The sequence below is a fragment of the Peromyscus maniculatus genome, chromosome 20 (genome assembly GCF_049852395.1).
Source record: "Peromyscus maniculatus bairdii isolate BWxNUB_F1_BW_parent chromosome 20, HU_Pman_BW_mat_3.1, whole genome shotgun sequence".
Lineage (NCBI taxonomy): Eukaryota > Metazoa > Chordata > Mammalia > Rodentia > Cricetidae > Peromyscus > Peromyscus maniculatus.
In genome coordinates, this window is record NC_134871.1 from 73321305 (window position 1) to 73347613 (window position 26309).

The following is a 26309-nucleotide window of genomic DNA, read 5'->3' on the forward strand; positions in this document are numbered from 1 at the left end:
TTGTAGCTTTGTGCCTTTCCTGGAACTCACTTGGCAGCCCAGGCTGGCCTCGAATTCATAGAGATCTGCCTGGCTCTGCCTCCCAAGTGCTGGGATTAAAGGCATGTGCCACTATGCCCAGTGAGTTCAAATCTTTTTAAAAATTATTATTTCATTATTGGTTTCTTTGAGACAAGGTTTCTTTGTATAGTCCTGGCTGTCCTGGAACTCACTCTGTAGATCAGGCTGGCCTCAAACTCAGAGCTCTGTCTGAGTCTCTCTTGAGAGTGCTGGGATTAAAGGCATGAGTCACCACCTCCTGGTTGCATCCCAGATCTTAAAAAAAAAAAAGAAATCACTCAAGGTGGGATGGCTAGGCACCACTATAATGAACAAGTATGTGGTGGAGAGAGGGGAGAGAAAGAAAAGCAGAATGGTTTTGGTACTATGAAGAGAGGTGCAACTGGAGACATGAAGGCATTGAGAAGCAGCCTGACCTGAGAGGCCTGTGCTACCATCTGAGGCCTTGGTGATGTCTGGGCTTGTACTGCCTCCGAGGGCCACAGACCTGCAGGTGGGGTCTGTGTTGTTGTTTGTTACCACCAAATGCCATGCAGATGTCCATGGTCTGGGCTGCTACCTGTAGCCATGGTGATGTCTGAGGGCCTTGCTGAGCTGTCCCTGACCCTTGTTTGGGCAGTGTGGGAGAGCTGGCCCCGGTGGTGTGAGCACAGGAGGGCTAGCAGGCTGACCAACTCAGCTACCACCCAGGCCCAGGGTCAGAGCTTTAAGTTGGTCTACCCCAACATCTAGATGGGGCCATCTATGAGCTACTGGAACTTGTGAAGGGGCCAGTTCTATGGATCCATAGCTGCAAAATCTCCATGACCCATGACAGCAGCAGGATATCCGAGAGGAATGTTAGTGAGGTCCAGTATTGTTGGTGTAGCAGGAGCCAGAGGACTTGAACCAGACCAATGACTCATTGTAAAGATGTTTGGGCAAGAATGTATACTGTGTGACACACCACAGCTTCCAATGCCACTATGATGAAAGAATATGTCATAGGCAGGAAAGATGGAGGAGCAGAATGGCGCATGCACAGCAGAACTGGAGACTTGACAGCTGTGATGGGAGTGAGAGAATGCCTCGGTTGATAAGAAAAGCAGGTCGTGCCTAGAGGGGTCGGCGAGACTTCTTAATTTTAATTTTTTATTTTCCTTTGGGGTTGGTTATAAAGAAGGAGGGTGGATATGGAAGGATTGGGAATGAGTGGGATTGGGGCACCTGATGGGTAATTCACAAAGAATCAACAAAAAATTATGTTAAAAATTACTTATATGTATGTGTGTGTTCTTGTCTGTCTGTATGTGCACCAGGTGCTGGAGGAGTGGAGGATTTGCCAGAACTATAGTTACAAGCTGCTGTGAGCCATCTGATGTGGTGCTGGGAATTGAGTTCCTGTTTTTTTGTTTGTTTTGTTTTTGGTTTTAATTATTTTCTGTGTTTGAGTGTTTTGCTTAAATATATGTCTGTGCAACATGTGCATGCCTGGTACCTATGGAAGCCAGAAGAGGACGTCAGATCCCCTGGGACTGGAGTTACATAAGGTTGTGAGTTGGAAATTTGAACCTGATTCCTCTGGAAGAGCAGCCAGTGCTCTTATGCTGAGCCATTTCTTCTCTACAGAACCCTGCCCCTGCACCCCCCACCCCGCCTTTTTTTTTTTTGCCACAGTGTGAACCTGATTAGTCTTATCAATAAAAACCAGGAGTCAGATATCAAAGTAATAACCTAAAAGATTAGAGAGGCAGAAGAGCAGCCACCAGTGACTTCTTACCTTTCCAGATAAGTGTGAACAAAAGGGGTGGAGATCCTGTCTCCACCCCACCTTACCACTTCCTGTCTCCACTTCTGGATTATGCTGGGATTAAAGGTATGAGCCTCCCCAGTGCTGGGATTAAAAGCATGCACCATCACCACCAGGCTGTATGGTTAACTAGTGGCTAGCTAGCTCTAGCCTCTGATCTCCAGGCAAGCTTTATTTGTCAGAACATGAACAAAATATCACACAACAGACAGGATTTCATTTTGTAGCACACCATGGCCTGGAACTCATTTGCTGTGGAATAATCCTTCTGTACACTGTGAAAATGTATTGCTCTCATTGTTAATAAAGAGTTGATTGGCCGATAGCTAGGCAGGAATTTTAAGGGCAGAGAGAATGCTGGGAAGAAGAAGGGTGGAGTCTGGGGAGTTGTGAGCAGATGCAGAGAGAAGAAAGATGAACTTATGTTGAAAGAAGGTACTGCCATGTGGCAGAGGGTGGAATATGGGTTAATTTAAAATGTAAGAGTTAGCTAGTAACAAGCCTGAGCTATTACCTGAGCATTTATAATTAATAAAAGTCTCTGAATGGTTATTTAGGAATTGGCTGACGGGACAGAGAAACTCTGCCTACATTTGCTATTCCTCAAACTTGTGGCAGTACTCCAGTTTCAGCTTTCTTAGAGCTGGGATTACAGATGTGAGCCTCCACATCCAGACGAAAATTTCTTAAAATTTTGAGTAGATCTGGCACCTATATTTTGAATAATACAACCATATGAACGATCTTTTATCTGTTAGGAATAGGATGACCAATTTGGTGTGTCCTGTTGTCCTAGGATAAATATTGGTAGTGCTTACTTTCATGCTTAAAAATGTCCTTGTTGGAGGGCTCCAATTTGCAGCAAGGCTCGTTAAGGAAGGGAATGGCTCAGCTGCCTTTAGCCTACTGGCTATGGGTGGGATAGGACCTCTGTTGGTCTTTTCTGTGTCGAACACACAGATTGCAAGCCCATTGTCACTTTGAGATCTTTGGCAGCAGTTAACTCTGCAACTCACACACGATTGAGCCTGTATGATAATGAGTATTGAGAGACGGGTAATGCCTGGGGGTGCTCACCAACCTAAGACAGAACGCCTGTGTGGCCTGGGCAGGCGTCTCCATGATGGGTACAGTGACCTGCTGACATCCCATGCAACGTAAGTCAGAAGCTCATTTTTTAGTAAAAAGGGGGACCTGCAGGACCCTGGCCCCCGTTTGCTTGCTGACCTTGACCTTGATATCCTCCCTATGCTAATTCCCTGCCAGGTTCCACCTCCTGAATGCTTAAGGGAAGTTCCTTGTCTGTGTATCCTGCATAATGGGCGTTAACAGCTTAGATGCAAGATTGTAAAACATTGGTAGTGAACTTCTGCCCTCCAAGGTTCTCCCAGTGTGCTGTAAGCCTGTATTTAAGACCTCTTCCCTCCTTCAATAAACAGCATTTAGCATTAAAAAAAAATGTCCTTGTTGGAAGAAAGAATATGTAGTTACTGAAACTAAGATTTCATGGTCTATTGATTCCACATAGAAAAATATAATACAGGTCTAAGATGATGATATTTGGCCTTATTCCTAGGGAAGATTCTTTTGTCTTTATAGTCTGTTAAGTCAAAGTGTATGCTAGGTGGCGATGGCACATGCCTCTGCCTCCTGAGTGCTGGGATTAAAGGCATGTGCCAGCCTGGTCTACAGAGTGAGTTCCAGGACAGCCAGGGCTGTTACAAAGAGAAACCCTGTCTCAAAAACAAAAGACAAAAAGTCAAAGTGTATTTTAAGAACCAGAATGTGAAGACAGGTATATGGTGGGGTAGGTGCCAGGCTTTTTCTTTTAGGTCACAAACCAGCTCCTAAATCATGACATGGAGATTTATTATTATTATTATTATTATTTTTTTTTTTTTCGTTTTTTCGAGACAGGGTTTCTCTGTGTAGCTTTGCGCCTTTCCTGGAGCTCACTTGGTAGCCCAGGCTGGCCTCGAACTCACAGAGATCCGCCTGGCTCTGCCTCCCAAGTGCTGGGATTAAAGGCGTGCGCCACCACGCCCGGCCGGAGATTTATTATTAGTTTTGAATGCTTGACTTAGCTTAGGCTTGTTTCTGGCTAGCTCTTTTAACTTAACATGTTTCTCTGTTAGAAATTTTTTATGGTTTATTAAAATGCAAAATCCCATGCACAAATATTAAAAAACAAAAGAGGAACTTGAGCCGAATCACAAGCCACTGCCAATATCTATCATTGCTCGCTGTTCTGCCGGACTGAGCACTCCTGCACTCTGCCTTTGCTCCTGGTCATGTCCATCCCCAATGAAAACCCTGCCTGTTGGACCAAAGTAAACAAACAAACAAACAAATAAATAAAAAATAAATGAAAATAAAAAATAAATGCTCATCTCAGTGGGCTAGCTGACTGGTGACAGAATTCCCGTAACAATCTACTTTGTGCCTGAGGCTTTTTAACTTTCTTACTTTCTGTATGTCTTACTTTCACTGCTTCTCCTGTCTGCCTCTTGTTCTATCTCATTCTACTGGAGCCTAGATTTCTCCTATTTATTCTTTCTGCCCTCTAGTCATGCCTATCCCTTTCTCTGTCTAGACATTGGCCATTCAGATGCCTTAAGTAGGCAAGGTGAAACAAATAAAACACATCTTTTCATAAACAAATGCAGCAGAAACAATGTAACACATCTTAGCCTAGTTAAAGTAATATTTCACAGCATAAACAAATGTAACATATCTTTGCCTAGTTAAAGTAATATTCCACAACAGGGGTATGCCTACAATTCCATCACTTGAAAGGTGGAGAGAGGAGGATTAGAAGTTGAAGGTCATTCTTAGCTATATAGTGAGTTTGAGCCTAGCCTAAGCTACGTGAGGACCTGTGTGTGTGTATGTGTGTTACATGCATGCTACAGTGTGTGTGAGGTTAGAGGACAACCTGAAGGAGTTTGTTGTCTCCTATGTAGATTCCAGGGATGGAACTTAAGGTTGTCAAGCTTGGTAGCAAGAGCCCTTGCAAGCTGAGCCATATCACCTTATTTTTCAACAGTGTCTTTTACTGAATCTTACTGACTTGGCAAGACTAACTGGCTAGTGGGATCCAGGAATCCTGTCTCTTGTACTTGGATTACAGCTGTATACAACCACACCTGGCTTTCTATGTGTGTGTTGGTGATGTGAACTGAGATCCTTATGCTTGTATGGAAAGCACTTTACCGACTGAACAACATATCAGTCTCCATTCAGACCCTGTCTTAAAAAAAACCAAAAACAGCTGGGTGTGGTGGTACATGTCTTTAATCCTGGCACTCAGGAGGTAGAGGCAGGTGGATCTCTGTGAGTTTGAGGCCACCCTGGTCTACAGAGCTAGTTTCAGGACAGCCAAGGCTACACAGAGAAACCCTGTCTCAAAGGAACAAAACAACAACAACAACTCAAAACTACAACACATTGAAATGTGTAATTCTTTAGTTAGGAAATGAAAGCAAACTGAGTATGACTGGAAACGTCTGTAGTCCCATGCTACTTGGAAGTGAGGAGGCTCACTTCAGTTCAAGAGTTCAAGATAAACAAAAACAGAGTGGTAAACACCTGTGATTGTAGTACATAAGGAAGCTGAGACAGGAGAATTTTGAGTTTGAGGCTAGCCTGGACTATGTATTGAGAAACCTTCAAAAAGAAACTAAATTGTTAATATTATATAAATTTAAGGGAGAACTTCAGTAGGTCTCCTTAGTATAACGTATGCAGGAGGACCCACGGGATATTAAATTGCTAGTTCAGTTTTGTTCTGGTTTTGCCATTTTTGGAGAAAACAGATCACTTGAAAAGACTCTAGTGAACTTGTACAGGGATGAGCCTCAAAAGGCTATAAATATTCATTTATGTGATATTTTTTTTTTTCTGTTGGGGGGGCGTGGTTTGAGACAGGGACCCTCTGTGTAGCCTTGGCTGTCCTGGAACTTGCTTTATAAACCAGACTGGCCTTGGACTCACGGAGATCCATCTGCCTCTGCCTCCCAAATGCTAGGATTAAAGTCATGTGCCACCACTGTCCCCGTGCATATATATATATATATTTTATATTTTTTATATATATATATTTTAAAATTTTTATTGAGTCTTTGTGGATTTTACATCATGCATTCCAATCCCACTCATTTCCATGTCCCCTCACCTCTGCCCTCTGCCCTTGTGGCCTGCCCCCAAAATAACCTAAAAACAAAACAACCCCCTCCCCAAAAAACAAAAAAACAAAACAAAACAAAAAAATAAAGGAAAAAAAGAGAAAATTTTTGGCTTGGAAGCTGTAGTGTGGCTCAGTGAGTCACACCATATACACCTTAGTCCATACATTTTTACTTGTAAATGTTCTCTGCAACAAATTGTTTGTCTGGCTCAAGGCTTCTGGCTTCTGCTACTCTATTGATACTGGGCCCTCACTGGGACTCCTCCTGGATATCCTGTTGTGGTCTAGTGTCATGGGGATCCTGTAGCTTTGCATCTGTAGATCTGGCCCCTTCACATGCTCCAGCAGTTCATAGATGAGGTGGATGTTGGGGTAGGCCAACTCATAACACTGGTTCTGGGCCTGGGTGGTAGCTGGGTTGGTCAGCCCACCAGCTTTCCTTCCAGGGTGAGCTTTCCAGTACTGCCCCAGCTAGCTTACCCAATGCAGCAGGCAGCAAGAAGCAGGGCCAGTTTTCCTGCTCTCATGCTCTCCAGTCTGCAGACTGCATATTTTTAAGTCTAACTATGTCTGGATTACAACAAACAAGAAAAACAAAACTAAAAACAAAGCAAAACAAAAAAACCTCCCAATGTCATTATTTAAAAAGGGTCAGTAAATTTAATAAAGTGATACAGCTTAGCGGGATGGCTCAGAGACTAGGGTAGAACCAAACATGAACAAGAGAAAAAAAGTCAATGTAATGATTCCTATCGCTATTCTGCTATACTCATAGACTGGTGCCTAGCCCAATTGTCATTAGAAAGGCTTCCTCTGGCAGCTGATGGGAGCAGATGCAGAGACCCACATCCAAACATTAGGTGGAACCCTGTAGAAGAGGGGGAGGAAAGACTGTAGGAGCCAGAGGGGTTGAGGACTCCAGGAGAACACAGCCCACAGGCAGACTCAACTAAGGAGGACTTACAAGGACTCCAGAGACTAAAGCAGCAATCATGAAGCCTGTGCTAGGTCCTCTGTATTGTGGGACTCCTAACAGTGGGAGAGGGGCTGTCTCTGATTCTTTTGAAGGGTCTTGGGACACTTTTCCTACTGGGTTGCCTGGTCCAGCCTTGATGTGAAGATTTGTGCCTTGTTTTATTGCATCTTGTTATGCAGTATTCTGTTGATATCACTGGGAAGCCTGCTCTCTTCTGAAGGGAAATAGAGGGGCAGTGGATCTGAGGGAGATGGAGGTGAGGTAGGGACAGGGAGGAGTGGAGGGAGGGGAGACTGGTGGGGATGTATTACATGAGAAGAATAAAAAAATATAAAAAAAAGATACAGCTTAAAAGAAATTTCAGTAGAAAGTATCCAGCACTTGGGTATGTCTTATACATACAGTGCCAGGCTGGTGTGTGGGAAATACAAAGAAACACACAATTCTGACTTTTCTTGAGATTGGTGGCATGGTAGAAAGGAGAAAATTGTCTTTTTAACTGCCATGTTAGAAATCACTAAAGGAGGAGCTCCAGGAGTCCAATTGGTGAGAAAGAGGAGGGTTTGTATGAGCGAGAATTGTTGAGACCAAGATTGGAAAAAGCACAGGGACAAATAACCAAACTAATGGAGACACATGAACTATGAACCAATCGCTGAGGAGCCCCCAACTGGATCAGGCCCTCTGGATAAGTGAGACAGTTGATTAGCTTGAGCTGTTTGGGAGGCACCCAGACAGTGGGACCAGGCCCTGTCCTCAGGGCATGAGCTGGCTGTTTGGAACCTGGGGCTTATACAGGGACACTTGGCTCAGCCTGGGAGGAGAGGACTGGACCTGCCTGGACTGAATCTACCAGGTTGAGCTGAATCCCCAGGGGAGTCCTTGCCCTGGAGGAGATGGGAATGGGGGGTGGGCTGAGGGGAAGGTTGTGAGGGGTGGGGGGTGGGGGGTGGGGAGGACAGGGGAATCTGTGGCTGGTATGTAAAATTAAATTATAAAATTAAAAAAATACAAAAAAAAAAAGAAATCACTAAAGGAGACAGGAAAGGTTTTAGTTCGGCAAGAGTTGGACTTAAAGCTAGAATAGGGCTTTGAATGCCTAAAGGGTTAAGGATGACATTTAAAAATAAACAGTGGAAAGTAAGGTGTAATAAGACAAGGACACATCAAATAAGGACACAGAGTTATTAAGGTAGGTTTAGAGCTTTGTTCCAAACTCAGCTTGTCATAAAAAGTGTATCCTTTAAAAGCACGGGAGATTTGTGTAGCAGATTGAAGAAGAGTGATTGGAGGGTCACACAACACACGGCAATAAGTGAGGGAAAACTTGGGGAATGAATAATCTAATCGTGGAATAGTTTCACAGCCCGCAGACCGACGGTAATTCCCCTTCTAATAATAGAAATAGGCAAATGAGCTCTGTAGCATTCAGGTGACTGACACATGCGGGTATAAAAACGAGGAGTAAGAAATCAAGCAAGTTTGTCAAAGGAAAATATTCTTTATTTAAATAAAAACATGTTAAGATGGCAGACACCAGGGTTGTTACTTAAAAGCTGAGATTTTCCTAAGGTTTAAAAACGAGTTCTAGTTGTTTGCTGGCACTTCAGTTTGCAATGTTTCCATCAGTTTTTCTGACCTGTAGGGGGAAAGAAAAAGATTGAAGTTGTGTCGTTTTCACAGCTTGAGCTGTGCCAGAAGCATTTAAAAACAGCCTTTTACAGCCTTGTCTCCAGTTCTGACCTGAAGTCCCTAGGACTTTCCTGTATCCTCTTGTGGGTTGAGGAGGAACAGAATAACATTAATTTTTTTTCCTGGGCATTGAACTAGGACCAAGTGCATATGAGGCAGGAGCACTATCACTGAGCTGAATCCCCAGACCAATATTTCAATAAATTATTTAGTTTTTGAGACGGGGAGTCCTATTCTGTAGCCCTGGCTGGCCTGGAACTCATTATGTAGACCAGGGTGGACTTGAACTCACAGAGATCTGCCTGCCTCTGCCTTCTGAGTTTGGGGATTAAAGGTGTACGCCACCTCACCCAATAGCTTTAATTTTTTTTTTTTAAGAAGTAAGGTTTGTCTAAGAATCTTTGAAAGTTTAGACCACAATGTTAGACTTTGATGTTAACCTGACAAAGGTGGACTTTACCTCTTCCCCAGGACTTGTAGCTGTTAGGATGTTTATCAGCCACAGCCTCTTGTAGGTCCCTTGAGTCACTGTAGGAGAGAATCACAAGAAAAAAGTTAATAGGGAAGCAGGAATGGGGAATGAGCTGATATATCCAGTTCCAGGCAGTCAGAGTAACATTATCCAACAGAATTGATGTTACTCAGGGTTAGAGTAGGAATAATTTGATTTCTGTCTTGTTCCACATGGTTCCTTTATGCCTTTCCTTCTCATGTGGTAGGAGACTCCATCAATGTCCCCCATAACTCTTGTATGTGCTCTCCAAGCTTGTTTGGCTAGGGATCCTGAGCTATTTGTGTATAGATGGTCCCCTTAATTCTGAGAAATTGGTCTTTTATACAGGATTATGTTGTATATACAAGGCCTTGATCCTCCACACACATTTATATGCGTGTATGTGGTATGTAATTATGTGGTGTGTATGTGTGTGCAGCTGCCTATGTGCTAGAGGTCAGTGTTGGATGTTTCTTCAACTGTTTTCCACTCTATTTATTTTAAAACATGTAAAATTTTATGTATATGGGTGTTTTGTCTGCATATATGTCTGCACACCACGTGGTGGGTGCCTCATACCCATGGAGGCCAGAAGAACATGTTTGATTCCTGGAACTAGAGTTATAGATGGCTGTGATCTGCTGTGGGTTCTGGGAATCAAACCTGGATCCTCTGGAAGAGCATCAAGACTCTTAACTCCTGAGCCATTGTGTGTGTGTGTGTAGGTCAGAGGACAATTTATGGGGTGGTTCATCTACCATATGGGTCTTAGGATTGAATGCAGGCTGCCAGGCTTGGCAAGAAGCGCATTTTACCCACTGGAACATCTGACTAGGCTTCCACCTTATTATTATTTTTTTTAAATCTTTTTTTTTTTTTTTCTTCCGAGACAGGGTTTCTCTGTGTAGCTTTGCGCCTTTCCTGGATCTCGCGCTGTAGATCAGGCTGGCCTCGAACTCACAAAGATCCTCCTGCCTCGGCCTCCCGAGTGCTGGGATTAAGGAGTGTGCCACCACCGCCCGGCCTCACCTTTTTTTTTTTTTTATATGAAATTTCCTACTGAACCTGGAGCTTACTGATTTGGTTAGACTACCTGGCCAGCACGTTTCAGGGAACCTCCTGTCTCTGCTTTCTCAGTGCTCTGATTATAGGAGCACACTACCATACCTGACTATTTTATGTGGGCCTGGGATCTAAATCAGGTCCTTGTGTTTGTGCAGCAAGCGTTTACCAACTGAGCCACTCCACGGCCCTGAGCACAGGGCTTTCAAGTTAGTGACTAAAGCTCATGCATTTTGAACCTATGGTCTAATGGCCGTCTTCCCTTTAAATGTCCAATTTTAAGACTGGTGAGATGGCTGAGTGGGCAAAAGCACATACCACCAAGCCTTACAACCTGAGTTTAAAACCCAGAGTTCATGGGTGGATGGAGAAAACTGTTGACAACAGGTTGTCCTCTGACCTGCCAACAAATGCCCTGGCCATGCTAAAAACAAACAAATATTAGAAAAAAAAAAAGAGTCAACTTATTACCTTGAATGATGGTGATAGCATATAGTTTATCTTACCTTTCACAAACCAGCATTTTTGGAGCAAAAGTCTCAAGAACAAATGAAGGAGAATGATGCATATGATCTGGAAAGAACGAGGAAGAAGAAACAAGTCCTGAGCATTTTCAGATTGTTGGTAGCAGAGCTTCTCTTTGTCCTCTTTGTTGCTGGTGAGCAGCTCTGCCAGAGACCGCATGTCCACCCCTTACGTTTAGGTATGATTATGTGACTGCTTTTACCAGGGGAATGGAAATATAAGTATCTTCTCAAATTAGGTGGTTAAAGGCAGTTGTACATTTCCATTTTCCTTTGTGTGTTATCTTTGGAAGCTAAATGTGGAAGGCTGACAGCCACAAGATGAAACGAGCTTATATCCTCATGTTGTTATTATCCACTAAATTACTGTCTTAGAGTTTTTATTATTGTGACAATGAACAAAATCAACTTGGGGACGAAAGGGTTTATTTCAATTACACTTCCAGGTAACAGTGTACCAGTGAGGGAAGTCAGGACAGGATCCTAGAGACAGGAACTAAAGCAGAGGCCATCATGAAGGAGTGCCACTTGCTGCCTTGATCAGCTTGTTCTTTATTTTTTTTTTTCTTTTTCTTTGGCTTTTGGAGACAGGGTTTCTCTGTGTGGCCCTGGCTGTCCTGGAACTCTCTCTGTAGACCAGGCTGGCCTTGAACTTGCAGAGATCCATCTGCCTCTGCCTTCTGAGTGCTGGGATTAAAAGCATGTGCCACCACCTTCCCAGCCCTCAGCCTGCTTTCTTATAGAACACAGAACTACCTTCCCAGGAGTGGCACCACCCACAATGGGCTGGATCCTCCAACATCAATCACTAATCAAGCAAATGTCCTACAGGCTTACTTTACCTATACCCTGATTTTGTGGAGGCATTTTCTCAATTGAGGTTCCTTCCTCTCAGATGATTCTAGCTTGTGTCAAGTTGACATAAAACTAGTCAGCACAATACTTGCCTTGAGATTTTAAATTATGATATTAACATAATTTAGATTTATATTATGGGAAGGAACATTGTTCTAACATACTCATTTAGTTATTTTTATTGTTTTACAGTGCTGGGAATAGAGCTTAGTGATCCTAGGCAAGGGCTGTGCCACTGGCCACAGCCCTTTTCTATATTTAATTAAGTTTGATTATGAGGCAGCCTTTTATAGATGAGCATTTAGAGGATGTGTTTAAGAAATAAATCCCTTAATAGCCAAGTCTAGTTTGGACTGAAACTGGTGAGGTCTTTTTAAAATTAGAGACAAGGTTTCTCTGTGTAGCCCTGGCTGTCATGGAACTCACTCTGTAGACCAGACTGGCCTTGAACTTGGAGATCCACCTGCCTCAGCCTCCCAAATGCTGGGATAAAAGGAGTGCACAATCACTGTCTGACAAAGTCTTTTTATTTATTTTGGTTTTCTTTCTTACTTTTTGAGACAGTGTTTCTCTATATAGTTCTGGCTCCCTTGGAGCTTTCTATGTAGACCAGGCTGGACTTGAACTCACAGAATCCTCCTGCCTCTGTCCCCTGAGTTTTGGGATTATAGATAAATCATAATACCTGGCAAGATAAACTTTTTTTTTAAATGAATGAATTTAGATTTTAGGTAGATGACTTTTTTTTTTTTTTAAAGGAACAATAGTTTATTGAATACACTTTGCTTAAGGAGCACTTGTTTATTGAGTATGATGAAGGAAGGCAGAGTGGCTGGGCATTAACAACAGTACTCTTGTAGCACAAGGCTGTGGACTACATGGAGGTGCAGGGGGGAGTGTCTCCAATTGGGGCATGTACTTGTTTGGTTAGGGCCAGTGTATGATATTAGGACCTTAGCGTGAGCTGCTGTGTCTGAAATTTCCAGTTGCACAATCTCTGCCATGCAAATCAAGAGGCCATGCTAAGTATGGCCACCTTGGCTGATGAAGGCTCAGCTCTAGTCAAAGGCTGCAGCCATGGGATGCTGGCCTTTAGCTCAGTGAGACTATTATTTTTAACTGGGCCACCCCTCTAGAGATAGGTGGCATTCTTAAACTTGGTAATTTAATGTAGTGAAGGGTTTTGTGAGATAAGCATAAAGATTTGTTACTCGGGGCTGTGTTTACTGTCTCCTAGTTCTAAAGAACACTTCTGTTCACAGCTGTGTTCAGTTTCACCCTTGCTCACCCACATTCCAGACATCGGGGTCAGTAATCTGATTGCCAGCATTGGAGTTTTCATTTCCTTCAAAACTTGGGCAAGTAATCTTTAGAAGATTAAGTGGCTCTGAAACAAAGTAGAAAAGAAAGTGTTGAAATAGAATAGACAAAATTTTTTATCTGCTCTGTATAGCTAAGGCTTCTAAGTAACTATGAGATATGGGGATGTAGGAAGCCATAGAATTTGGTATTACCTACATGTGCTCAAATGAAAAGCTTACCATCATCAATTGCAGTTCTGTTGACACAGTTGGCCTCATGTTCCTTGAGCCTTTTGATTGGGACCACATGACAAGCATTATATTTGCAGTTAGCCATCTTTTTAGCTATCTTTGGATTTTTCTAGAAGGAAAAATTCTTGTTAGACTATTCATTTCTGAAAATACTGAAAAGATATTATGTCTCAAGAATGACTAGTTTCTAGTTGTCAGTGGAAGCAAAAAGCAAAACCAAAGAACTATCTTTTCATATTCTGAAAAAAATTTCATCTCTTGTAATTTACAGCTATTATTGGGGAAACTTACCTTTTTGCATGATGCCAGATGGTATTGTAACCTGCTGGCTGGTATCCTGTGGTTTGGGTCATAAGGACAGAGTTCTATGGCTTCTAACTCCATTAGTCCTAAAAGGCAGGAAACATAGGTTGGAAAAGAAAAGATTACCACTTAAGATCAGGTTGTCTTGACATAGGCCTATTTTCTAGTCTTAAAATCAATGTGGTATTGGGGCTGGAGAAATAAGCAGTTAAGATTGGGGTCTGCTCAGTCATGAAGCCTAGAGTTCAAATCCCAGCACCCAAATTGGGTGGCTGACAAACTCTGGTAATACCCACTCCTAGGGATCCCACACCCTCTTTTTACCATCTGGGGATTCCTACAAGCGCGCGCGCGCGCACACACACACACACACACACACACACACACACACACACACAAAGACATACCACTCACAAAGACATATTTGAATAACAAAAGCGATAGTTTAGCTGGTTAGACCTTAGGGGAAAGTCTCTGCTTCTTTGTTTTGGGAAGCCAAAATTTAACATTATACATACTCATAGGTAGCTTTAAATAGAGTGCTTACTTCCCAAATAGAATTAAACAGGCAAGAATCCCTGGAAAAACAACAGACCTGACTATGATGAAATTCAACATTTGTGCACTATTTAAAGTAAGGCTGGGGAGCTGATTCCTTTAGTGTTTCCCACTCTCCCTTCCCTCCAACTTTTCTAAAACTGAGCTACTAATTGTCAGATAATTCAGCATAACCACTGAGAAGGAATCAGAAGAACCACAACATAAAGTCCGAGATTAGGCCACTTACATTTACCTAAGAATGCTAGCCTGAAATCACTAGACTTGTGGATATTAACATATAAAGACTCCTAGAACTGAGCTGAAAATAAACCATCTCAAAGTTGCTGCATTTTACTGCCAACAGGAGTCCCACTCTCCCCTATGGCTAGCTGTCTTTAGCTATCCAAGCAGACATTCATTTCAAGGACTACCAAGTTTCCAGGCAACAGCTATAGCTGAGATTTCTGCAAAACAGTTATGTATAGTTTGGTGGTGGTAGTGTTGTTGTTGTGTGTGTGTGTGACAGAAAAGATCAAGGCAGAGTGGCATAAACAATATGGATAGAAAAGTGCCCTAGAATAGCCCATTTCAATTTGGCTGTGCACCATGCCTGGAGCATAGACAAAGGGCATAGAGCTAGACTGTTAAATGTCAGATTTTCCTGACAGCATTTTGGTGATTAAATCCAGGGATTTAGACTCAGGTAGTTTTTGGGAACACAAGCCAGATTCTTTATGCCTTCACTGCTTATTAATGATTGTATTTGAGCCATGGATACTTAAAGTTAATCGACTTTCTGGAAAATTAAAGCTAGTAAAATCCATTATTATATATAATTATCTTTAGATTAAAAAAAGATAATGGAGCCAGGTAGTGGTGGCACACGCCTTTAATCCCAGCATTTGGGAGGCAGAGGCAGGTGGATCGAGACCAGCCTGGTCTACAAAGAGAGTTCCAGGACAGCTGGGGCTGTTACACAGAGAAACCTTGTCTCAAAAAAAAAAAAAAAAGAAAAAGAAAAAGAAAACAGAAAAAAAAAAAACAAAAATAAAAAAACACCCTTCCAAAAAAAGGATAATGAAAAATGTGTTTTAATATCTATGTGTAGTCTTCAGAAAATCTGTTATTTCAGCCCGTGGCCTAGGAAAAGTATGAATTTTGGTCACACTGATAAGTCTGGTCTTAAGAAACAAAGATTGCTGGAGGAGTCACAGTGACTACAGCTTATATTGGTTTGTTCATTAATCAAAAACTACATTTCCCATGGAGGGAGGGCATGACTATGATACAGGCCATTTGATTTAACATGTCAGACTCCTCAAAGTTACCTTCATACTTGAACCTAGCATAAGGATGGTGAGACTCACCTTATTCTCCAAGCACTGTCCCTCAATCCCAAGGGAAGTGTCAATGGAAGAAGTTTGAGAAGACAGAAAGCACAGTACTCTCCAGTTAAGAAAGGAAATCAGCTTGCTGTCTAAGCTTCCTGTTCAGTTCCTCTCCTCTCACCATAGGTTCTACGTTTCTCAGAAGTTTGGAAAGTTTTGATGTCATAGTGAAGTCTTAGAGAAGTGATTCTCAGTCTAGTTACATGTAGAAATCACCAGAAAGTTTTAAAGTGACAGATCCTTTAGGGCCATTCCAGAACTATTGGATCAGAATCTTAAAAGTGCAGGCTGGCTGAGTGTAGCTTTAAGAGTTCCTCAGGGGATTCTGGTTGATAGTTACTAGGTTACTAGGCTACTGCCACCATTGCTAGGCCTTGCTCTGGGGTAACTAAATATTTTTAGAAGGGTTCTTCAAGTTCACAGAAGGAACTAAAGTATCATCTTTTTGATAAGTTCCTAAAGACTACCTGTTGCCACATAAGCCCATCTTTCAACCTGTCCCCTTTCTTTATGGGGAGCCAAATATAGAATTCCACAGAAAGTGATAGGACAAGCTCAGTACACCTTCAAAATCAAAATTTTAGTTCATTTTTGGTGTATTTAATCCAATATACCAGGACCTAAGCTAAACATACACATGTAACACGTCATTTAATCACTTCCATAGTTGTGTAAGGGATTATCATTTAATTGATTAGGAAAACCAGTGAGGATAGCCTAAAGTTACAAGGCTTACCTGTTTCAGTAGCATTATTATTAATTATTATTATTATTATTATTATTGAGACAGGGTTTCTCTGTGTAGTTTTGTGCCTGTCCTGGAACTCACTCTGTAGCCCAGGCTGGCCTCAAACTCACAGAGATCCGCCTGGCTCTGCCTCCCGAGTGCTGGGATTAAAAACATGTGCCACCACTGCCCAGCTTCAGTAGCATTATTAATATTGTTTGAAGTAATACATGTAGAACATTGAAATATTGGATACGTAGCAAACAGTTAGGTTACACTTTACATATATTAATCAATTTAATAAAATAACCCCATGAGATAGAAATTATTAATCAATATAATCACATTTAAAGGTAAACTGGATCAGCTGGTAATTCGTAGAGTAGGGATGGAAAGTCAAGTGACCTGGGTCTAGAATCTGGGCTCTTAGCCACTAAGTCATAAGGTTCAGCTCACTGTACTGAGCTACATTAATCAGATTCTGATTAATGATTCTGAAGTGTAGGCTTTCCCTCATACCAGCTGGTATTGCCAGGCTCCAGAAGTTTTTCACTGAAAGTGGGGAGGGAATATAATACGAAATGTGTATTTAAAGGTAGAACCTAAACTGGGCGGGATGGTGCACACTTGTAATCCCAGCACTTAGAAGATGGAGGTGGGAGAATCAGGAGTTCAGGATACCCTTGGCTACAAATTGAGTTTAAAGTCAACCAGGGTTCTATGAGACTTTATCTCAAAATCCAAATAAATGAATAAAAATAAATAAATGGAGGCAGAATCTGATTTAGATGTAAAGTAAATGAGTACAGACCCAGTGTTGTAGGAATTTAGGAAGAACTGGGTTTAGGACTGTTGAGCAAGACCCTGAAGTTTGAATAGGATTTGGCTCAGCAACAGGAAAAGCTATATAAGTGAAGTCAGAAACAAAGATAGCACACCCCAGTAGACAGAGACCACAGTCCTCTTTGATGGGGGAGTGTATATCAGAGGGGCAGAAAACAAGATTGGTTTGGCATAGAGAGTCTTTAAATTTTTTTTGGACAAGGACAAGAATATAAGCGAGAGACAACAGAAAGATACTGACCCTGTGAAGGCTGTGGCTGGGCTGTTAAACTGCCTCTGACAGCCTGTTATTTATCCTCCCCCATCAAGGTAAAAGACCAATAGAACCCGCAGACCTCTTCAGTAGTACTTGGGTTTCCTTGATAACAGCAGGTGATTTAAATCTTCAGGGCCCATATCACGTTACTCTAGGCCCATAGCGTTTGAGGCCCCTATAAATAAACGAAGACAGAGTCTCTTTTCTAAAAAGGCAAAGTCTCTCTCAGAGGTGTTTGAAATTTTATACCTTAAGCATTTGATTGTTTCTTCAAAATAAAACATTCTCTTGGGAGCAAGCATGCTAAGTTCTTTCAGTAATAATGTTGATCATCCCTGACTCTTTTCTCCCACCCCCACCCAGGATTTTGGGCTCATGTGAAAGCTCTGGGTATGGAAAAAATGGGATTATTAAACAAGCAGAGAAAAGGCTGTGGGAAGGAAGCAGGTGCAAAGGCATCTCTGACATGGAACTTTCCTGGAACCTTTTACTCTCTACCTTGAAAGAAACTTGGAGTTGAAAGTTTCTTTAGGTAGAGAGTTGAGGCTTGGTTGGAATGTAAGAATTATCTCAGTGCTAAAATTTATTCAAACATCTAAGATTCAAGAGTCATTATTAATTTTCTCTTGCTAATTAATCTGGCTTTTCATCATGGGGCATATTTCATCGATTTAGTCTTAATAATTCAATAAATTATTAGTATTATGTCTTTAATTTTTTAAGACAAATTCTTATGTCTGAAGGGCTCTAGCAGGCCTGGTCATGGCAAACATGGTGCTGGCAGGCCTTGCCCTTTCCCTTCCCTCTCCTTGTAAACCATAGATTACATCCCTAGAGCTAGCCATCAAGGTCTATTCCCTTATTTGGATACTTTTTTTTTGTTGTGTGGCTTTTCAAGACAGGGTTTCTCTGTGTACCCTGGCTGTCCTAGAGCTTGCTTTGTAGACCAGGCTATCCTGGAACTCATAGAGATCTGCCTGCCTCTGCCTCCTGAGTGCTGGGATTAAAGGCATGTACCACCACTGCCTGGCTAAGAATTTGCATGTTTAGTATGCTTCTTTTAAAACACTTTTATTTTTTGTAGTATCTAACAAGTTTCCAAGGTGCTGCTGCTTCTGTTGTATCACACTTGCAGACTCACTGTACTAGATACTGCAAAGGAAATCAATATTGGGCATCATACTGGTCATTAGGGTGTGGGTGGGAGAGACAAAGCATATGCTTGAAAATATAGCAAGGAAGCTAGGTCTGATGTGACATGCCTGTAATCCCAGCACTCTGGAGGTGGAGGCAGGAGATCAGAGGTGGAAGGTCTTTCTCAACTATATAAGGAGATATAGATTTAGTATATCCTGGAGTTCACAAGACCCTTTCTCAACCCTCCCAATCTTTTATATAAATAGGTTTATACATAAAATAGAGTAGAATAGAACACAAAATTGAATGGAATAGTTGGAAAGAGATAGGATCTGACCTGGGTCCTAAAAGGATGCTGGGGCCTAAGGGTCAGTAGAAAATAACAGGCATTCTAGATGGGGATACAAAAGGGAAAGTGTAGAGGTGTATGGGGCTGGTAGTAGATATTTGTTTGGTGTAGGTTTTGTCCGGGACACTTGAGGAGGGGTAAGGCCAAAACGGTTGGTGCTGCTTTATGAGGAGCCTTGAAAGCCTGTTCCTCTCCTCAGCCTCCGCCCAATTCTTAACACAGTACTGCACAACCAGAAAGAGGAAGTCTCCTCTGCTGAGGGTGCAACAGGAAGTGCAAGAGGCCTCTGAAAGCCTGTGAGCCACAGTGACTGTTCTCCCCCAGGAACCAATTGCAGTGGCACCCGGAAACACGGTGCACCAACCAGGCTTCTACATAGAGGGTGTTGCCACCCAGGCTGAGACTATTTGGGGCGATTGGGTCTTGCTATCTGGATGATCCTCTTTCTCGGTGGCCATCATGTCTTTGACCTCTGCCTACCATCATAAATTAGCAGAGAAACTCACCATCCTGAATGACCGAGGCCAGGGAGTTCTCATCCGCATGTACAACATCAAGAAGGTAGGTACAGATCATTTTATCGAATCAGGGCAGGAGCCTGGAGGCCTACAGGCCCAATAGTTAAGCCTTTCCCCCACTACTGCTTTAAGTGGCTTTCAGGCACTCAGATGATATAGGGCACTCAGTCTGGGTAGCTAGAGGGAGGCTTCTTTTTAAGGCTTGCCCTTTCTAGGTATGATTCTTGCCTTTCTGAGAGCATCATCTTTCCCCTAGGACTGGGGGTAGGGGTAAAAATGGGGATGAGAATATTTATGTTCTGAGTGATTTGGATAAGGGTCTGGGATCTAGAGTTTTGGGTCTATTTATTGCTAATTCCTCTACTTTTTGAGATTTCAAGTTGGGTTTCTGTCAAAAGCTTTTTTTGTGGAATCATTTCCCCAAATAGATTTTTTTTTTTTAAAGGAGGTAGGTATCTTCTAAGGTACTTTGTGGCTGTGCATTCTCTCTCTCTCTCTCTCTCTCTCTCTCTCTCTCTCTCTCTCTCTCTCTCTCTCTCTGTGTGTGTGTGTGTTTAAGACAGAAACTATGAAACTGGGCAAAGCTGATGTTGAGAGGTGAGCCAGGGGCTGGGCAAGCTGTAGGAAGTAGAAATAAAGGTGGGTAATTTTGAGACTCTTCTGGGAGAAAAAAGAAGGGACTTATGGGAGGGACATTTGTGCACTTGTAGTAAAGCACCAGGAATATGGTTTCTGTGTCCTCATGTCATCTATGAAAGCCTCTTAGGGTGAGATCCTCACGTACTGGACAGAGCTGTGACACCGAGCTTTATGTGAAGTCCAACTTTTGAGCAGCCACTTTTCTCGATACTTCCGGCTTCAGCAGAGGGGCGAGGAAGAGGCTTCCTCTTTGTGTTAGAATCAAGCCTCTGTTAAGACGAGATGCCAGGTTGTTAGCTCTTAGGGGTGCTGGTTCATGTCTGGAACTTGTTTCTCACCTATTCTCATGCTTTTATAATGAATTCCCAGCAGTCATTCCCAAGAGAGATAGTGGGAATGAAAGATCAGTTAGAGGTGTGTATCTGAGTAGAAATATAACATGGTGGTTTTATTTTATTTTTGTCTGTGCAGACCTGTTCAGATCCAAAATCTAAGCCACCTTTCTTACTGGAAAAGTCCATGGAATCAAGTCTCAAGTACATCAACAAGAAATTTCCCAACATAGATGTCCGAAATAGCACGGTGAGAACTTGGGCCCATTTTCCCCCTTTCTGTGACATTATTCTTGCATGACTCAGATTCTCCACTTTTGCCTGCTTGTCTTCAAGTGTTGCCATCTCTTAGATTTTCTAGGCTCATATATAGGGCTTCAGGTATTGAGGATTGTGAGCTCAGATGGGAGTCTCCTATGGTGAGCTGGAGCACAGCCCTTATGAGCCAGGTTCATGAGGACACTGGTCCTTACAGAGAGGCAGCTTCATTAGCCTCACAGGGCACATCTTTTACTGTAGTTCTTGATACCCACACTGTGTTTCTTTACTGCTGGATGCTATGCATCGAATGGCAGTCTTAACTTTTCCCTGTCTTAACGATAGAGTTCTCACAATCTATGCAAAGTATTTTTATATTCTGCTTCTATTCCTATTGATTCATATAGCAAACCTCTTCAGCTGAAAGGAAATTGGAAATCTTTCGGCCAGCCTTCTGCTTATAGTCAGAATCACATGTGGCCATCAATCGAGATAGAGAATTTCTGTGTAGAGACTGGAGAACACTGGCAAGTTTCTGATTCCTCCCCAGCATGTTTTGCCCTTTTAAGAATGATTGGGTAATTAGCTGGAGAGATGGCTCAGTGGTTAAGAATGTTTGAGTAGTACTCCTAGCTTTTAGTTACCTGGATCAATCACTTTTTTTATTTTACATGTTTTGTTTTGTTTGTGTTTCTCTCAGCAACATTTAGGACCAGTACATCGTGAAAAAGCTGAGATAATTAGATTCCTCACCAACTACTACCAGTCATTTGTGGACGTCATGGAATTCCGGGTGAGTCCTTGTAGCCAGTGTTGACATGGGCTTCAGAGGCTGAGCTTCTTAGTAGTTATTCATTTCTGTTGCTTGACTCAAGTTCTTGAAAGAAAAGAGGAGAGAGGTGCTGATATGCAATGATGTTTAAATTGTATTGCTAATTAACTATATATGAAATACCATATTTTTACTTCAAGAGATACATAGGGTAGATGTAGTTGGTGGCACACACCTACAGTCCCAATTCTTAGGAGGTAAAGGCAGGGGAATCAGAAGTTCAAAGTCATCTTCAGCTACATATTGAGTTCTAGGCTAGCCTGGCTTACATGAAACGCTGTTTCAAAAACAACAATAAAACCCAAACTTATGTCAAATAGTATTAATATAGTCACACTAAGTACTTAGAATATTATGCATCAGATATAAAAATTAAATAATTTGGTGATGGATTATGGCTGGCTTCAGTTTACTGAGCCATAGTTTTCCCAGTGTTCTTTTATATTTGTTTTTTTTTTTTTCCAATCATGAATGTTTTATTATGTAATTCCTGTCACAAGAGTGTTCATGCATCTAAAAAGTTACAGAGATTTTCTCCATCATGAATTGGTTCATGTAACAAAAAGAAAGCATTGAAGTCAGAGAAATAAATCCTTTTCAGTCTATGATATCATTTTGGAAGATTTAGGAAATGCTTCCCTGCTAGATGAAATATGTCACTGGAGGTTGGCCTGAGAATTTACATCTGAACAGCATTTCTAATTTACACTTTCTTCTTTTATATTTGTATATGTATGTGTATTGTGTGTGTGCACTTGCAGGCGTGTTTATGCTGAGGAGTGGGTGTGAAGGTCTGTGGGAGACCATTTTCAGGTTTCCTAGTGGCTTTACCCAGCACATCTGCATAGAGAAGATGATTAGATCATGGGCCTGAGTGCAGGCGTCTGAGATGGTCTGCACTGGGCTGTGCTGGGGGGAGGTCTTCTGCTCCACCCCTTGGCATTTCTATAAATACCCTAGGGCAGAGACAGTTGGGCCTGTTGGAATAGGTTCCAGGTCCTCTCGAGGCTATCCTGTATTTTCTATCTGTTTCTCCCCACTTTAAATCCTTCTATCTAATATTTCCTGCTGCTTCTACTCAAGAGCAGGGGAAATGTGGGGGTGGTGGGTAGTCCCCCCACAAAGGTCAGAGGACAACTTTCGGAGGTTGGTTCTCTCCCTGCAGGTTTTACTTGTTTCTGCTACTGTGCTTCACATTCCAGGCTTGCTGGCCCATGTGAAGATCCTACCGAGTCTGCTATTGCTGCCTCCTATCTTGCTGCAGGAGTGCTGCAATTACAGATGTGTGCCCTTATATCTGTGGGTTCACTGGACTTGTAAGGCTAATGCCTTCACCTGCAGGTGTAAACTGTGTGTATGGTGCGTGTATGTGTCGCGGCATGGGTGTGGAGGTCAGAGAACACATTTCAGGAGTTTGTTCTGTTTCCACCTTGTTGAGCCATTTTCCTGGTCCCCTTCACAGTTTTTAGTGTGGTACACATACCATAAAATTTACTACCTTAACCATTTTAAGTATACAAATCAGTGATATTAAATGTCGTCATAATACATAACTATCTTTTCATGTTGTAAAACTGACATTCTCCACATTTTAAACAACAGTTCCTCATTTTTTCCTGTCCCTCAGCCCTTGATGGCAATCATTCTATTTCTGTTTTTATGATTTTAAGAATGCTAACTGTTTTTTGTAAGTGGCACCTTTTATCTTTTTGTGACTGGGCTTATTTAACTTAGTAGGATGTGTTAAGGCTCATCTATGTGGTAGAATATTGGAGAATTTCCTCCATTTTAAGACAGAACAATATTCCATCCTGTGGTTATACTCTATTTTGCTTCCCTATTTATCCATCCATGAACATTTGGGTTGCCTTCATGTTTTAGCTGTTGTTACTAATACTGCTATGAATGTAGGTGTTCAATTGCCTTTCAGATCTTGATTTTAATTCTTCTTTGAGATATCCATAAGTGGAACTATTGGATTTTGGTAATTCATTTTTTTAAAATTTAATTATTATTATTTTCATGTTTGGGAATGTGAGTATGCATGTGTCCTGTGTGCATGGGGGTCAGAGGAAAACTTCAGGAGTTGGTTACTATATTGTTTTCTTTTTTCATAGTGGATGTACCATTTAATTGACTACCAACAGTACATAAGGGATATATTTTATCAACATTCTGATCAACAACTGTTTTTGGATAGTGGGTATCAAACCTAAGGTCTCACAAATAGTAGGCAAAGCCCTAACCACTCAGCTACACCCTTGTCTCATTGCTGTTGTAATTTGTCTTGCTAATTGGCAATGCTATGTGTCTTTTATTATATTTGTTTGTTTTTAAGCTTTTCAAGACAAGGTTTCTCTGTGTAGCCCTGGCTGTCCTGGAACTCACTCTGTAGACCAGGCTGACCTCAAACTCAGATATCTGTCTGCCTCTGCCTCCCAAGTGCTGGGATTAAAGGTGTGTGCCACCACTACCCAGCTTCTTTTATTGTTTTTATTGGATATTTGTATATCTTCTTTGGAGAAATAGCTTCTTTAAGTTCTTTGTACATTTTTGAATCAGTTTTGTTTAGTTTTTGTTGTGAGTGTTAGGAGATTTGTATATAGGCCACACCTTTTTTACATTAGGATTTCCCCCCATATTTTATTATAAACATAGTAAAACATTTCAAATGTTAGTCTGGCATGGTAATGCACACATTTAACCCTAGCACTTGAAAGGCAGAAGCAGACAGATCTCTGAGTTTGAGGCCAGCCTGGTCTACAGAGTGAAAACCTGTCTAAACCTACTACCTCTGCCCCTGCAAAAGTAAATGTAGTACTGGTTGCTCATCTCTAACCTGAAAATTTGAATTCTGGAATACTCTAACACTGGAAACTTCTTGAGCATTGACATGACTGCTGTAAGTCTGACTATGTGACCAGTTACAGTAAAAACATAAGACCACAAAAAATTGCATAAAGTTATCATTAGGCTATGAATTATTTTTCTATTGTATGATAAGATACCATGACCCAGGCAACATATAGAAGATACTGTTCTAGAGGGAGAATCCCTAATAGCAAAGGAGGATGGCATTGGGGGAAGGAGCAAGAAGCTGAGAGATCACATCTTCGATAATAATCTCATTCAAACCCACATAGGCCATGTATATGAGCTGTGCATGAAACAGATGAATTTTATGTTTAGATTTGGGTTCCATCCCCAAGATGGATGGAACATTCATCCAAGACATTCTATATATACATGTAAACATTTCCAAATCTGAAATATACAAGATATGAGGCACTCTTGGTCCTAAGCATTTTAGATCAGGGATAGTCAGCCTGTATAGTAAATGCTGCTTTCTTCTGGATCTCCTAATTGTTAATATTTTGCCATATTGCTTGTCACTCTTCTGCCCCCGCCCCCACAAACCATTTTACTTATTTGCAGACATCATGACATTTCCTTCCCAAAATATTTTATCATACATCTGCAAAGGACAGGAATATTTCTTACATAATCCTATTACAATTATCCTGCTAAGAAATATAATATTCTACAATATTATTGGCTAATACAGAGCCGATGTTTGCACTCATTTTGGTATAATAATTCTTGCCTTTGTCTTTCATGTCCTGACCTTTTGAAGAGTCCAGGAAAGTTGTTCAGAATATGTCTCAGTTTGGATTTGTCTTGTTAAAAGCTTTCAGTAGCTGTAGCACATAAGTGATAATTTGTTTAGCTTTTAAAGGATAATGCTGCTTTTGGAAATTAAGGAAAATAATATTAAGGAAATAAATTAAGGAAAATAATTAAAAATTATTTCATATAGCATTCTGAAATGTAAATTGATGATGCCTTTCAAAACTGAAAAATTAATGAAGTAATTATACTTCTAGAACTTGTCTTTAAGAAATAGAAGTGCAAAGACACATATACAAGAATGTACTCTGATGCGTTGTTTGTAGTAGTGTCAATTTGATAATTAATATAGCCAATAAAAATTCAGTCAAAAGCTCAGGATCTGACTGTAAACAAATATTATGCAGTTGTTAAAGATGATAGCATATGTGTACATTAGTTGGCATGCAAAAACATTCTTTACATATTTTTTAATGTTGAGAAAATTACAATGCAGTTTAAGATGTAGTCAGTCTCTAAAATACATATTTACATAGATAAATATGCATATACAGAAGGTTGAAATTTCTGAGTGGTGGGATTATGAGTTTTAAAAACTGGGGATGGAAGGGGCTAGATATATGGCTTAGTGGTTAAGAGTACTTGTTGCTCTTTCAGGGGACCTGGGTTTGGTTCTCAGCACCTGTAACTTCAGTTTCAGGGGATCCAACACCCTTTCTGGCCTCCACACACACCTGCACACACATGGTGCACATAATACACTCAGGCACATACATTTACATATAAAATAAACGTTTTTAAATTGGTGGAGGGGTTGGGGATTTAGCTCAGTGGTAGAGTGCTTGCTTAGCAAGCACAAGGCTCTAGGTTCAGTCCTCAGCTCAAAAAAAAAATTGGTGGAGGGGAGATGGCTTAGTGAGTAAAGTCCTTACATACAAGGACCTGAATTTGGATCCTCAGAACCCTGGTAAAGCCCGTACACTAGTGTGTCTTTATCCTGATGCTATTAAGGTGAGTTGGAGACAGAGACAGGATAATCCCATGGAAACTAGGTGTGGTGGTTTATGCCTTTAATCCCAGCACAGAGAGATCTTTGTAAGTTCGAGACTAGCCTGACCTACATACTGAGTTCCAGGGTAGTAGGGGCTATGTGGTGAGACCCTGTCTCAAAAACAGCAAAAATAAACCCCACAACAACAAATAAACATACACACAAAAAATCAAGAGGCAATCCTAAACAAGGTGGAAGTTGAGAACCAGCAACAAAATTGTCCTCTGATCTCTACATTCCTACTGTAACACATGTATGGTAGTACTCACACACAAGAACATGCACACATGTGAGTGTGTGTGCATGCACACACATATGC

The 26309-nt window shown here is 41.4% G+C and overlaps 2 protein-coding genes across 3 annotated transcripts in view; one reads left to right on the forward strand and one right to left on the reverse strand.

Moving 5' to 3' along the window:
* Positions 1–8492: 8492 nt before the first annotated feature.
* Positions 8493–15561, reverse strand: LOC102925177 (gametocyte-specific factor 1-like). Its single transcript, XM_006981793.4, has 7 exons — positions 15401–15561; positions 13482–13579; positions 13179–13299; positions 12926–13024; positions 10765–10831; positions 9164–9231; positions 8493–8650 (listed from the first exon to the last, which is right to left on the reverse strand). The coding sequence occupies exons 2-7, from the start codon at positions 13572–13574 to the stop codon at positions 8637–8639; spliced, it is 462 nt and encodes a 153-aa protein (XP_006981855.1). The 5' UTR covers positions 13575–13579; positions 15401–15561; the 3' UTR covers positions 8493–8636.
* A 3548-nt stretch (positions 15562–19109) lies between these two features.
* Nckap1l (NCK associated protein 1 like) overlaps positions 19110–26309 on the forward strand; it is a 47026-nt gene continuing 39826 nt past the window's right edge. The window contains exons 1-3 of one of the 2 annotated variants that reach the window (XM_006981792.4): positions 19110–19294; positions 20362–20472; positions 21181–21273. In XM_006981792.4, coding sequence (XP_006981854.2) covers positions 19193–19294; positions 20362–20472; positions 21181–21273 — 306 coding nt within the window. In that variant the 5' untranslated portion in view covers positions 19110–19192. The remainder of the gene's footprint in view (positions 19295–20361; positions 20473–21180; positions 21274–26309) is intronic. The other variant, XM_076556987.1, reaches the window with a different exon arrangement.

Coding starts and splice junctions, on each gene's coding strand:
- LOC102925177 (XM_006981793.4), bottom strand. CDS start 13,574: ATGGAGTTAGAAGCCATAGAACTCTGTCCTTATGACCCAAACCACAGG. Junction 13,300..13,481: donor ATCTGGCATCATGCAAAAAG/GTAAGTTTCCCC, acceptor TTTTCCTTCTAG/AAAAATCCAAAGATAGCTAA. Junction 9,232..10,764: donor AAAATGCTGGTTTGTGAAAG/GTAAGATAAACT, acceptor TCTCTCCTACAG/TGACTCAAGGGACCTACAAG.